This window comes from Pristiophorus japonicus, chromosome 8 (assembly GCF_044704955.1).
Source record: "Pristiophorus japonicus isolate sPriJap1 chromosome 8, sPriJap1.hap1, whole genome shotgun sequence".
NCBI classification, from domain to species: domain Eukaryota; kingdom Metazoa; phylum Chordata; class Chondrichthyes; family Pristiophoridae; genus Pristiophorus; species Pristiophorus japonicus.
In genome coordinates, this window is record NC_091984.1 from 190,909,685 (window position 1) to 190,922,501 (window position 12,817).

General features: G+C 42.9%; 1 protein-coding gene across 8 annotated transcripts in view; it reads left to right on the forward strand.

The window, feature by feature from the left end:
- taok3a (TAO kinase 3a) overlaps window positions 1-12,817 on the forward strand; it is a 207,590-nt gene that overhangs the window by 110,829 nt on the left and 83,944 nt on the right. For all 8 annotated transcript variants that reach the window (XM_070887693.1, XM_070887690.1, XM_070887689.1 and 5 more), the window contains 2 exons: window positions 6,967-7,080; window positions 7,637-7,728. In XM_070887693.1, the coding sequence (XP_070743794.1) occupies window positions 6,967-7,080; window positions 7,637-7,728 (206 nt within the window). The remainder of the gene's footprint in view (window positions 1-6,966; window positions 7,081-7,636; window positions 7,729-12,817) is intronic.

Sequence of the window (12,817 nt, forward strand, 5' to 3'; positions counted from 1 at the left end):
ATAAGTTTTAAGGAGTCTCTTCAAGGAGGAGAGAGCTGGAGAGGTTTAGGGAGGGAGTTCCAGAGCTTGGGGCCTAGCTAGCAGAAGGCATGGCCACCACTGGTAGAATGATTAATTAAAATCAGGGATGCGCAAGAGGCCCAAATTGGAGGAGAGTAGTGATCTCTGAGGATTGTTGGGCTGGAGGAGGTTAGAGTTTGGGAGGGACGAGACCATGGAGGGATTTGAAAACAAGGCTGAGAATTTTAAAATCATGTAATTGCTGGGCCAGAAGCCAATGTAGGTCAGCGAGCACAGGGGTGATGGATGAGTGGGACTTGGTGCTAGTTATGATATGGGCAGCAGACCTATGAATGCTTGGTTCAGCCAATCTGTTTCTATTCAAAAGTAAGCAGTTGATTTAAAATTTTCTTCAAGTTTATGTTCGACATTAACTGAGTTGTTAAAAGGTAACGAAGCTTAGGTGACTACTGAATCCCCAAGATTTGATGATTCTACAATTCTAGTGTATTTCTACATTTTTTAACAGTGTACTCCTGATGTGACAAATTGTTGTTTTTAAGAGCAAATAACAATAATTAACATTATACAGAGATGAATTGTGATGAAGGAACTAAAAGAATCTGATAATTATTGCTTTGCACATTCACCATACTGTGGAATAAAGCTTAATGATTTGATTCCAGCCTTAACCTCATCTAGTATTAAATCAGACTGACGATGGAAAGATTGAAGAAAAAGGATACAAAAGTCGCATATGGTTCAGGTCACAAGGGGATTCTGCTGTCCCATAAGTAGATATAAGGCGGTGAGAGTCAACTTGCATAAAAGAAAGATGTTCAGACCATTTGCGGGAGAGACTGATGCTACTGAACCAGCGAAGGTATCTGCGGCAAATGCAAATTTGTAGCAGTGCTGCGTAGGAGGCATGTTGATTAAACTTGAGGCATATTGTATTGAAGGAAATGTGACGACATGGATAAGAAGTTGGTCCAAGAGCAGAAAACATTAATAATAAATAGATGTTTTTTTCAGACTGAGGGTATAATCAATGGTATCTGAGGATATATATATATGATGGGTAGATATGTAAAAATTGACATATGACAAAAAATGAGCAGCTGCACATGGATACAACCTCTAAGAGCTGGTACAAGCCAGTGTGAAGGATTGAAGGCAGATTGCTGAATACAATTCACCTGAATTTTGGTAGTGCTCTGGTGGTCGTGCCCCTGAGGTCATTCGCACTTGATTTACCGCCCCCCTTTTTTCCTGGGGCACTAAAGTCCGATTTCGAAGAACTTCAGAATACTTAGTGCCTGACGCTAAATTTTCAAAATTTAAAAAGTTAGTGCTATTGAATTTCTCCCCCTAAACATCTACTAAATGGCAAAACTTTTTCAAGACTTGAGGGTTTAGATAAAAATCTTTAGAAGTGAGAGGACGTCAATAAACCTGTTCTTTTATTTGAAGGAAAAGCTTCCCAGGTTTTATCAATAGGAGCATGGAGTACAGAAACAATGAGGTAATGCTGAACATCTGCATATGCACTTTTATTACAGATGCAAAACCAGCTTGAAATGCTGTGCTTCTGAATTAGATCCTAAAGCTGATGAACACATTCCAATTTATGAAATTCCTTGGGGAAAGCACAATTAAACTCTGAATAATCTTGGGTTCTATTTACTTAACAATTAGACTTTGTGGCATAGATCACCGTATCAGCAGAATAATATATTGCTCGATACATATGCATATAAAAAATGTCAACTAATTTAACTGAGGTACACAAACAGTGTGCATTTTACTTTTTATCACACTTCAGAAAAAAGAAACAAAAGCATTCATTTAACATAGGAGCCAGAATATCCAACCTCCTGATTGTCTTTACAAATCATACTTTCAAAAAAAAGACAAAGACAAAGTTGTGAACTACAGCTTGCAGCACTACTAAACTCTTGCCTTAACCAGTGCTTCCTTAACAGCAATTATAACTTATTGCCTTAAAGTGGGGGTGTTCAAATTTCAACCTGCGGGCCCACATGCGATTCCTAGGATCTTACAGTTTGGCCCTCTGAACGCAGGCAACTTAGTCCTATTTGTGCTTATATATTTTTTTTTATTCACTGTTTTGCCTTTATGTGGGCCAAGAAATTTGGAAACAACAGCAGCTTGCATTTATATAGCACCTTTAACATAATAAAACATCCTAAATTGCTAGACAGGAACATTATCAGACATTAGGTTAGGAAGCCTTACTAAGAACATTGAGACAAAATTTGACACAAGCCACATCAGATATTGAGATGGGGAAGAGGTAGGTTTTAAGGAGTGTCTTAAAAGAGGAGAGCGAGGCAGAGAGATTTGGGAAGGGAATTCAAGAGCTTGGGGCATAAACAACTAAAGCCACGGCCGCCAATGGAGGGGCAAAGGAAATCTGGTTTGCACAAAACCAGCCTCCCAATTGTGTTTACATAAGAACATAAAAAATAGGAACAGGAGTAGGCCATACGGCCCCTTGAGCCTGCTCCGCTATTCAATAAGATCATGGCTGATCTGATCATGGACTCAACTCCACTTTCCCACCCGTTCCCCATAACCCCTTATCGTTTAAGAAACTGTCTATTTCTGTCTTAAATTTATTCACTGTCTCAACTTCCACAGCTCTCTGAGGCAGCGAATTCCACAGATTTACAACCCTCGGAGAGAAGAAATTTTTTCTCATCTCTGTTTTAAATGGGCAGCCCCTTATTCGAAGATCATGCCCTCTAGTTCTAGTCACCCCCATCAGTGGAAACATCTTCTCTGCATCTACCTTGTCAAGCCCCCTCATAATCTTATACGTTTTGATAAGATCACTTTTCATTCATCTGAATTCCAATGAGTAGAGGCCCAACCAACTCAACCTTTCCTCATGTCAACCCCCTCATCCCTGGAATCAACCTAGTGAACCTTCTCTGAACTGCCTCCAAAGCAAGTATATCCTTTCGTAAATATGGAAACCGAAACTACACGCACTATTCCAGGTATGGCCTCACCAAACCTTATATAGCTGTAGCAAGACTTCCCCGCTTTTATGCTCCATCCCCTTTGCAATAAAGGCCAAGATACCATTGGCCTTCCTGATCACTTGCTGCACAAGTACCCCCAGGTCCTGCTGTACTGCAGCACTTTGCAATCTTTCTCCATTTAAATAACTTACTCTTTGATTTTTTTTTCTGCCAAAGTGCATGACCTCACACTTTCCAACATTATACTCCCATCTGCCAAATTTTTGCCCACTCACTTAGCCTGTCTATGTCCTTTTGCAGATTTTTTGTGTCCTCACTGCTTTTCCTCCCATCTTGGTATCGTCGGCAAACTTGGCTACGTTACACTCAGTCCCTTCTTCCAAGTCGTTAATATAAATTGTGATTCTTGATTTCAACAAGCTTTTGTCATTTTAGCTTATCATTAGATTTTTCTGGAGAATAAAGTATCTATCACATCATCAGAACGCCCCAAAGTGTTTTATAGCTAATGAATGCTTTTTGAAGTGTTTTTAAAAAAAAAAATTTATTCATTGGATGTAGATGTTGCTGGCAAAGCCAGCATTTATTGTCCATCCCTAATTGCCCTTGAGAAGAAGGTGGTGAGTCGCCTTCTTGAACCGCTGCAGTACGTGTGGTGAAGGTACTTCCACAGTGCTGTGTGGGGGGGGCGGTGTTCCAGGATTTTGACCCAGCGATGATGAAGGAACGACAATATGCTTCCAAGTGCTCCTATGGCCCTGCTGCCTTGTCCTTTTCGGTGGTAGTGGTCACAGGTTTTTGAGGTGCTGCCAAAGAAAACTTGGCAAGTTGCTGATGTGCATCTTATAGATGGTACACCAATCACAGTACGCCGGTGGTGGAGGGAGTAAATGTTTGAGGTGGTGGATGGGGTTCAAATCACGCAGGCTGCTTTGGCCTGAATGGTGTCGAACTTGTGTTCTTGGAGCTGCACTCATCCAGGTAAATGGAGATTATTCCATCACACTCCTGATTTGTGCTTTGTAGATGCTGGAAAGGCTTTGGGGAGTAAGGAAGTGAGACTCTTGCCGCAGAATACCCAGTCTCTGACCCGCTCTTGTTGCCACAGTATTTATGTGGCTGGTCCAGTTAAGTTTCTGGTCAATGGTGACCCCCCTGCCCCAGGATGTTGATGGTGGAGGATTCAGCGATAGTTATGCCGTTGAAAGTCAAGGGGCGTTGGTTAGACTCTCGCTTGTTGTCGGTAGTCATTGCCTAGCACTAGTGTAGGGCAAATGTTAACTTGTCACTTATCGACCCAAGCCTGAATGTTGTCCAGGTCTTGCTGCATGCGGGCATGGACTGCTTCATTATCTGAGGAGTTATGAATGGAATTGGACACTGCAGTCATCAGCGAACGTTCCCACTTCTGACCTTATGATGGAGGGAAGGTCATTGAAGCAGCTGAAGATGGTTGGGTCTAAGACACTGCCCTGAGGAACTCCTAGAATGATGCCCTGGGGCTGAGATGATTGACCTCCAACTACCACAACCACCTTCCTTTGTGCTAGGTATCAGCCAGTGCAGAGTTTTGCCCCTGACTCCCATTGACTTCAGTTGTACTCGGGCTCATTGACGAGACTCTCGGTCAAATGCTACCTTGATGTCGAGGGCAGTCATTCTTATTTCACCTCTGGAATTCAGCTCTTTTTGTACATGTTTGGACCAAGGCTGTAATGAGGTCTGGAGCCGAGTGGTCCTGGTGGAACTCAAACTGAGCATCAGTGAACAGATTATTGGTGAGTAATTGGTGCTTAATAGCACTGTTGACCACACCTTCCATCACTTTGCTGATGATTGAGAGTAGATTGGCCGGATTGAATTTGACCTTTTTGTGGACAGGACATACCTGGGCAGTTTTCCACATTGTCAGATAGATGCCAGTGTTGTAGCTGTACTGGAACAACTTGGCTAGAGATGTGGCTAGTTCTGGAGCACAACAGCTGGGATGTTGTCAGGGCCCATAGCCTTTGCTGTATCCAGCCTGCTCTGCCGTTTCCTGATATCGTGGAGTGAATCGCATTGGCTTCAGTGATGGGGACCTCAGGAGGAGGCCGATGTGGATCATCCACTCGGCACTTGTGGCTGAAGATGGTTGCAAACTCTTCAGCCTTGTCTTTTGCACTTGTGTGCTGGACTCCGCCATCATTGAGGATGGGGAGATTCATGGAGCCGCCTCGTTCCGTTAGTAGTTTTTGGTCCATCAGCATTTACCACTGGATGTGGCAGGATTGCAGAGCTTTGATTTGATTGGTTGATTGTGGGATTGCTTACCCCTGTATATAGCATGTTGCTCTTGCTTTTTGAGTATACATATAGACCTGTGTTACAGCTTCCCCAGGTTGGCACCTCATTTTATAGGTATGCTTGGTGCTGTTCCCGAGATGCTCTTGTACACTCCTCATTGAACCAGGATTGGTCCCCTGGCATGATGATAATGGTAAAGTGATGATATGCTGGGCCATGAGGTTTCAGATTGTGGTGGAATACAATTTTACTGCTGCTGATGGTCCACAGTTCTTCATGGATACCCAGTTTTGAGCTGCTTGATCTGTTCTGAATCGATCCCAATTAGCACAACGGTAGTACCACACAACACAATGGAGGGTGTTCTCCGTGTGAAGACGGGACTTTGTCTCCACAATGACTGTGCAGTCGTCACTGCCACCAATGCTGTCATGGATAGATGCATCTGCAACAGATAGATTGATGAAGAGGTCACTTAGATTTTTCCCTTGTATTGGTTCTCTCCCCACCTGTTGAAGTCCCAGTTTGGCAGCTATGTACTTCAGGATTTGACCAGCTCGGTCAGTAGTGATGCTACCAAGCCACTCTTGGTGATGGACTTGAAGTCCCATCACAAAAGTATGTTCTATGCCCTTGCTACTCTCAGTGCTTCTTCCAAGTGGTGTTCAACATGGAGTACTGATTCATCAACTAAGGGAGGGCGATAGATGGTAATCAGTCGGAGGTTTTCTTACCCATGCTTGAACTGAAGCCATGAGACTTAATGGGGTCCAGAATCAATGTTGAGGACTCCCAGGGCCATTCCCTCACGACTGTATACCATTATTCTGCCATCCCTGGTGGGTCTGTGTTGCCGGTGGGACAGGACATACCCAGGGATGGTGATGAAAGAGTTTGGGACAGTGGTTGAAAGGTATGATTCTATGAATATGATTGTCAGGCTGCTACTTGACTGGTCTGTGGGACAGCTCTCCCAATTTTAGCGCAAGTATTCAGATGTTGGTGAGGAGGACTTGGCAGGGTGGGCTGGGTTTGACATCCTGTCCGTAGGTGATGCCAAAGTCGATGCCGGGTGGTCCGTCCGGTTTTATTTTTATTCTTGTATTTCGTAGCAATTTTTTACGACTGAGTGGCTTGCTATGCCATTTCAGAGGGCAGTTAAGAATCAACCACATTGGTGTGTGTCTGGAGTCACACATATAGGCTAGACCAGATAAGGATGGCAGATTTCCTTCCCTAAAGGAATTAGTGTAGCCACTGTTGTAATGTAGGCATCTTTGGCAGCCAATTTTCAGATAGCATGGTCCTATAAACAGCAATGGGATAAATGACCAGATAATCTGATTCAGTGGTGTTGGTTGACGACTAGGTTTTGATCAAGAAACTGAGAGAATATCCTTGCTTTTCTTCAAGTAGTGCCGTGGAATCTTTTACGTTCACCTGAGAGGGCAGAGGGGTCCTCTGTTTAATATTTCAATCAAAAGACAGTTCCTTCAGTACTGAACTAAATTTTTAGCCTAACATTACGCGCTCAAGTCGCTGGAGTGGTACTTGAATCCATGATTTTCTGACTCGAGTCAAAGCTGACACTTAAGTTAAAAAAAATTAAGCCTTTTGAAATAATCACGAATGTAGGGAATTTCACAATTTTAATGTTTTTTTTTTACAGAGATATAAAGGCAGGAAACATTTTACTAACTGAGCCAGGACAAGTCAAACTGGCTGATTTTGGATCTGCCTCGATAGTATCCCCCGCTAACTCCTTTGTAGGGACGCCTTACTGGTAAGTGAAATATAAATAATATTTCAGTGAGAAGTGCAAGAAAAATGTCAGTAAAGCTTTAGATGTTTGATTCAGTCACCCTTAAAATGTACAGGTGTCACATGCTTGTATTGTAACTCTAGTAAAACATAACTATTAATATAGGAGTTCATTATTGGACATACAGGTTCTCCTAATAGCCAAGACCAATAGACCAGGAAGATCCGAAGTTCAATTACAGGTCTGCGTTGAGTTAGATGATCTTGAGCAAAGTGACAGTAGGGAATGGTACAACTGAACAGAGCAATCCTGATGTACTATCCCCGTCGACTGCTTTAAGTAACTGTCTTTAGTAACACGGAAAGGTACAGTTGATCACAACAATCCTGATGTGCTTTTCCTGTCGGCTATTTTGAATAACAGATTACCTTGATTGTCTGACTTAACTCGGATTTGTGAAATAGAATGTTATTCCTTTAGTTGGGATTTAGTTCTGTAATTTTCTCACTCTACCAGTAAATATATTTGAGCCATACAGAATGATATTTCTTAATAACTAAACGTGTATGTTTAACAGGATGGCCCCAGAAGTGATCCTTGCTATGGATGAGGGACAATATGATGGAAAAGTAGATGTGTGGTCTCTTGGGATTACATCCATTGAACTTGGTTTGTATTTCATTGCAATAATATGCAAACTTTTATTTTGTAGTGAAATTCTGAAATGGTCAGATTTTCATTTACCAGCAGCCTCGTGTCAATTAATCTATCATGTCAGACCATTCTTGTTTTTTTTCAAAAACGAAGTGAAGAATTTACAAGTTTCAACAAATCATTTTTCTCTGACATGTCAGAGAATCTGGCAATGAATTAAAATTGTTCAGCATCCTTTGGTAAAGTTATGTTCTTATATATAATTGGTCATCTAGCACTGCATCTCTCCTGTCTGTTGCACAGCCAAAGTTGCCAAGTGGTTCTGCATTGTTTCAATCTGGTGGATCCATCTTCTGATTTCTGTCTGACTGAAATATGTCTTGAGCTTTTCTTTCATTCTGGGGCACCCAACACCTGTTATTGAATTGCCGGATCATATGGATCAATCTTGATCCTATACCGATGAATTAGATCGTAGACTAATTGGAAAGATGCTGACATTTTCAATTAATAAACTATTAACTCAATTTTTTGCTGCTTGCATTCATATTTTATACTGACTACAATACAAGGGCTGGACCTACAAATAAAATTTGATCAATATTGGATATCATTGCTGAGTTTCCAGTATTTATCCAATTTTCTCCTTTAAAAGATGCAACAGTGTCTGCCTCAACTACTCTCTGCAAAGTATTCCATGGTCCAAATAACAATCCGTAAAAAATTCTCCCAGCCTTACTCTTGGTGAGAATTTTAAATTGATGATCCCTTGTCATTGGCTCTTTCAACCAGGAAATATGGTCTTTCCCTATTAACCACATCAAAATCATTCATTTTAAAAATATCCCTGGCATCATCCTGGTGAGCCTACACTGCATGTTCTTTTTGGCTTTAATATCCTTTCTGTAATGCAATGCCCAAAACTGCTGTGGTACTCTAGCCTACCCAATGCCTTGTACAAATTTATCAGTGCTTCTTTACTCGAATTCTCTGTCCCCATTTCTTGGGCTTTTTAGGGAATTGTTTACCAACACTTTCATTTTTTGGGAATTGCATATTTGAACTCAGATGTCCATTCATTTACACCCTTCAGCATCATTTCGCTGATTGTATGCCTCAATTCCTTGTTTTTCCTCCCAATGTATTATATTGGTAGTCTGTCGTGTCCAACAAAGACGTTGATGTGCTAATCATCAATGGCATGTGTCTTCAAGTAGCTGTATAGGCCAATTCTGGATGCACATAATCTCTTGCACGTCGGACAAGGGAAGTTCGATGTGCCTGATGCTGACAGTACTGCCACCTGATGTCGTCTATCTCTAGTGTCCCGCAGGCGTTGACATCGGCTTTCTTCGAAGGTCTGGCAGGCAGTCCTCGTGAGGGTTAGCCACTGGATTTTATTAGCTGCTGTATTCTCGAGGTCCTTTGGTCGGATGCCACAGTACTGGAGGTTAGCCTTGATGCAATCTTTGTAGCGCTTGCAGGGGCGCCCTTGGTGTCTTCGGCCTTCACAGAGCTCTCCGTGAAAAAGCTGACGAGGGATCCTTGACTCATCCATGCGGATGACATGTCCAGCCCACCAGAACTATGCTCGCATGATCATCACCTCAATGCTAGTTGATTGTGCTCTCTCCAGAACCTCAAAGTTTGTCACACGGTCTTGCCAGCGTATGTGGAGTATAGATCTGAGACTGCGCATATGGAAAGCTTCCAACTTTTTGATGTGACTTCTGTAGGGTGTCCAGGTCTCACATCCATAAAGGAGAGATGACTGCTCTATACACCAACAGTTGAGTTGACAGTCGGATGTGGTGGTGACTCAAGCGACCAAGTGCCTGGCTGGCTTTACAGATCCTTGCATCAATCTCCTTGTCCAAGGACCCGTCACTTGATATGGTGCTGCCAAGGTACTTGAAGCTGTCCACTGACTTTAGTTGTATACTGCCGATGAAGACTGTGGGAGCAGGTGCTGTGATGCCAGGGGCAGGCTGATAGAGAACCTCAGTTTTACTAAGGCTGATGGTTAGGCCAAACAATTCTGTTGCCTCAGCAAATTTGCTGAGTATGAATTGTAGGTCACTCTCCTTGTGGTGCCATAAGGGTGCAGTCGTCAGCATAGTGTGCCTCTAGGATGAGTCGTTTCCATATTTGGTTTTTGCAGCAAGGCGGCGGAGGGCGAACCATCGAATCGATATTTCAGGTAGACCCAAACTCCAAGTCTTTTATGGCATAGTTCAAGACGCAGGTAAAGAATAGGTTGAACAGAACTGGAGCGAGTACACAACCTTGTTTCACTCCATTTGAGATGGCAAATGGGGCCGTGGTTGTGTCGTCTGAGAGCACTTCACCTGTCATGTTGTCATGAAACAGCTCGATGATGTGGACAAACTTCCTTGGGCACCCAAGTTTCGTCAAGATTGACCACAGCGCTGCTCTGTTGACAGTATCAAAGGCCTTGGTGAGGTCAATAAATACAGCGTACAGGTCCATGTTCTGCTCAATGCACTTCTCCTGCACTTGTCTGAGTGCAAAGATCATGTCCGCTGTGCTCTGACCAGGTCGAAAGCCACATTGTGTTTCTGGAAGATTTACTTCCGAGACACTAGCTATGAGTCGGTTCAATACTATGCGGGTGATGATCTTCCCAGCAATGGACAGAAGCGATATTCCCCTGTAGTTGCCACAGTCTGCTTAGTTTCCCTCTACAAGAACAAGGGCAACAATCATAGCGTCACAGAAGTCCTGTGGCATGTCTTCATCTTCCCAGATGTAAGTTATTATGTCATGAAAGGCCTCGAGAGTTGCTGGGCCTACTGCCTTGTAGATTTCGGCAGGGATTCCATCCTCTCAATGTATTACTTCATGCTTATCCATGTTAAACTGCATTTACCACCTGTTTGCCTGTTCCATTAACCTGTGTGGCCTATCAGAAATCTTTTATTCCATGCCACTGTTTGCCAAACCCCCTACTTTTGTTTCATCAGGAAATTTCAAATTGTGCTCCCTATGCCCAAGTCCTAGCAATGGCCTCTGGGGTACATCACTTCTAAACCTTCTCCAATTTGAGCAACACCCATTTACTCTCTGATTCCTGTCCATCAACCAACTTTCTATCCATGCTACTGCATTTCTTCTTAAACCATAATATCTGTATTTTATTAACAGCCCTAATTACGACCCTAATAACTGGGGAAAAAAGCAGTGTGAATGGTACAGAGGGTGCGGAATTCCTAAAATGCATTCAGGAGAACTTCTTTAGCCAGTATGTAACAAGCCCAACAAGGGAGGGGACGATTCTGGACTTGGTTTTGGGGAATGAAGAGGGGCAGGTGGAAGGGGTATCAATGGGAGAGCATTTTGGTGCTAGTGATCATAATTCAGTATGATTTTAGGGTAGTTATGGAAAAGGACACAGGTGGACCACTGATGGGGGAGACTAGAAAGAGCATGATCTTAGAATAAGGGGCCACCCATTTGAGATGAGGAGGAATTTCTTCTGAGGGTTGTAAATCTGTGGAATTCGCTGCCTCAGAGAGCTGTGGAAGCTGGGTTATTGAATAAATTTAAGACAGAGATAGACAGTTTCTTAACCGATAAGGGAATAAAAGCTTTTGCTAAGGTCCCACATGGCAGACTGGTCATGAAAGTAAAAGCGCATGGGATCCCGGGCAAAGTGGCAAGTTGGATCCGAAATTGGCTCGGAGGCAGTAAGCAAAGGGTAATGGTTGATGGGTGTTTTTGTGACTGGAAGGCTGTATCCAGTGGGATTCCACAGGGCTCAGTGCTGGGTCCCTTGTTTTTTGTGGTATATCTCAATAACTTTGACTTAAATGTTGGGGTATGATTAAGAACTTTGCAGATGACACGAAAATAGACTGTGTTGATGATGAAGAAGAAAGCTGCGGATTGCAGGAAGATATCAATGTATTGGTCAGGTGGGTGGAAGAGTGGCAAATGGAATTCAATCCGGATAAGTATGAGGTAATGCATTTTGGGAGATCTAACAAGGTAAGGGATTACACAATAAATGGTACGTCACGGAAAAGTGTAGAGGAATAAAGGGACCTTGGAGTGCAGGTCCACAGGTCTCTAAAGATAGCAGGCCAGATAGATAAGGTGGTTAAGAAGGCACATAGAATACTTGCCTTTATTAGTCGAGACATGGAAGGAGGTTATTCTTGAACTGTATAGAACACTGGTTAGGCCACAGCTGGAGTACTGTGTGCAGTTCTGTTGCCACATTACAGGAAAGATGTGAATGCACTGGAATCTATGCAGAGGAGATTTACAAGAATGTTGCTGGGCTGTTTGGCTATGACGAAAGATTGGAGATGCTAGGCATGTTTTCTTTGGAACACAGGAGGCTGAGGGGGAGACCTGATTGAGGTGTATAAAATTATGAGATGCCTGGATCGAAGAACCTGTTTCCCTTGGCAGAGGGGTTAACAACCAGGGGGCATAGATTTAAAGTAAGTGCGGGGAGGTTTAGAGGTGATATGAAGGGAAATTTCTTCACCCAGAGTGTAGTAGGGGTCTGGAACTCACTGTCAGAAAGGGTGGTAGAGGCAGAAAGCCTCACCACATTTAAAAAATACTTGGATGTGCACTTAAAGTGCCACAACCGACAGGGCTATGGGATTAGGCTGTATAGCTCTTGGTCGGCCGGCGTGGACACGATGGGCTGAAATGGCCTCCTTCCGTGCTGTAAATTTCTATGATTCTATAGCTCTCTGGAGACATCTTAATGAATGCCATCTTAAAATCCATATGCAGTAAATCTGCTCACTTTCCTTTATTTCATTAGTCACTTAAAAAAAACGGTCAAATTTGTCAAACAACATCTTTAACATATCTGCCCCTGATTAACCCATTTTAAACAAAGGTATTACATTGCTTTTATATTAGTGTTACGTTGACTAATCTTCAGTTTCATGGAACAATTTGCATATTTGAGGATAATAACATAAGAAATAGGAGCAGGATTAGGCCATATGGCCCCTCGAACCTGCTCTGCCATTTAATATGATCATGGGTGATCCGGTCATGGACTTGGGTCCACTTCCCTGCCCGCTCCCCATAACCCCTTATTCCCTTATCGGTTAAG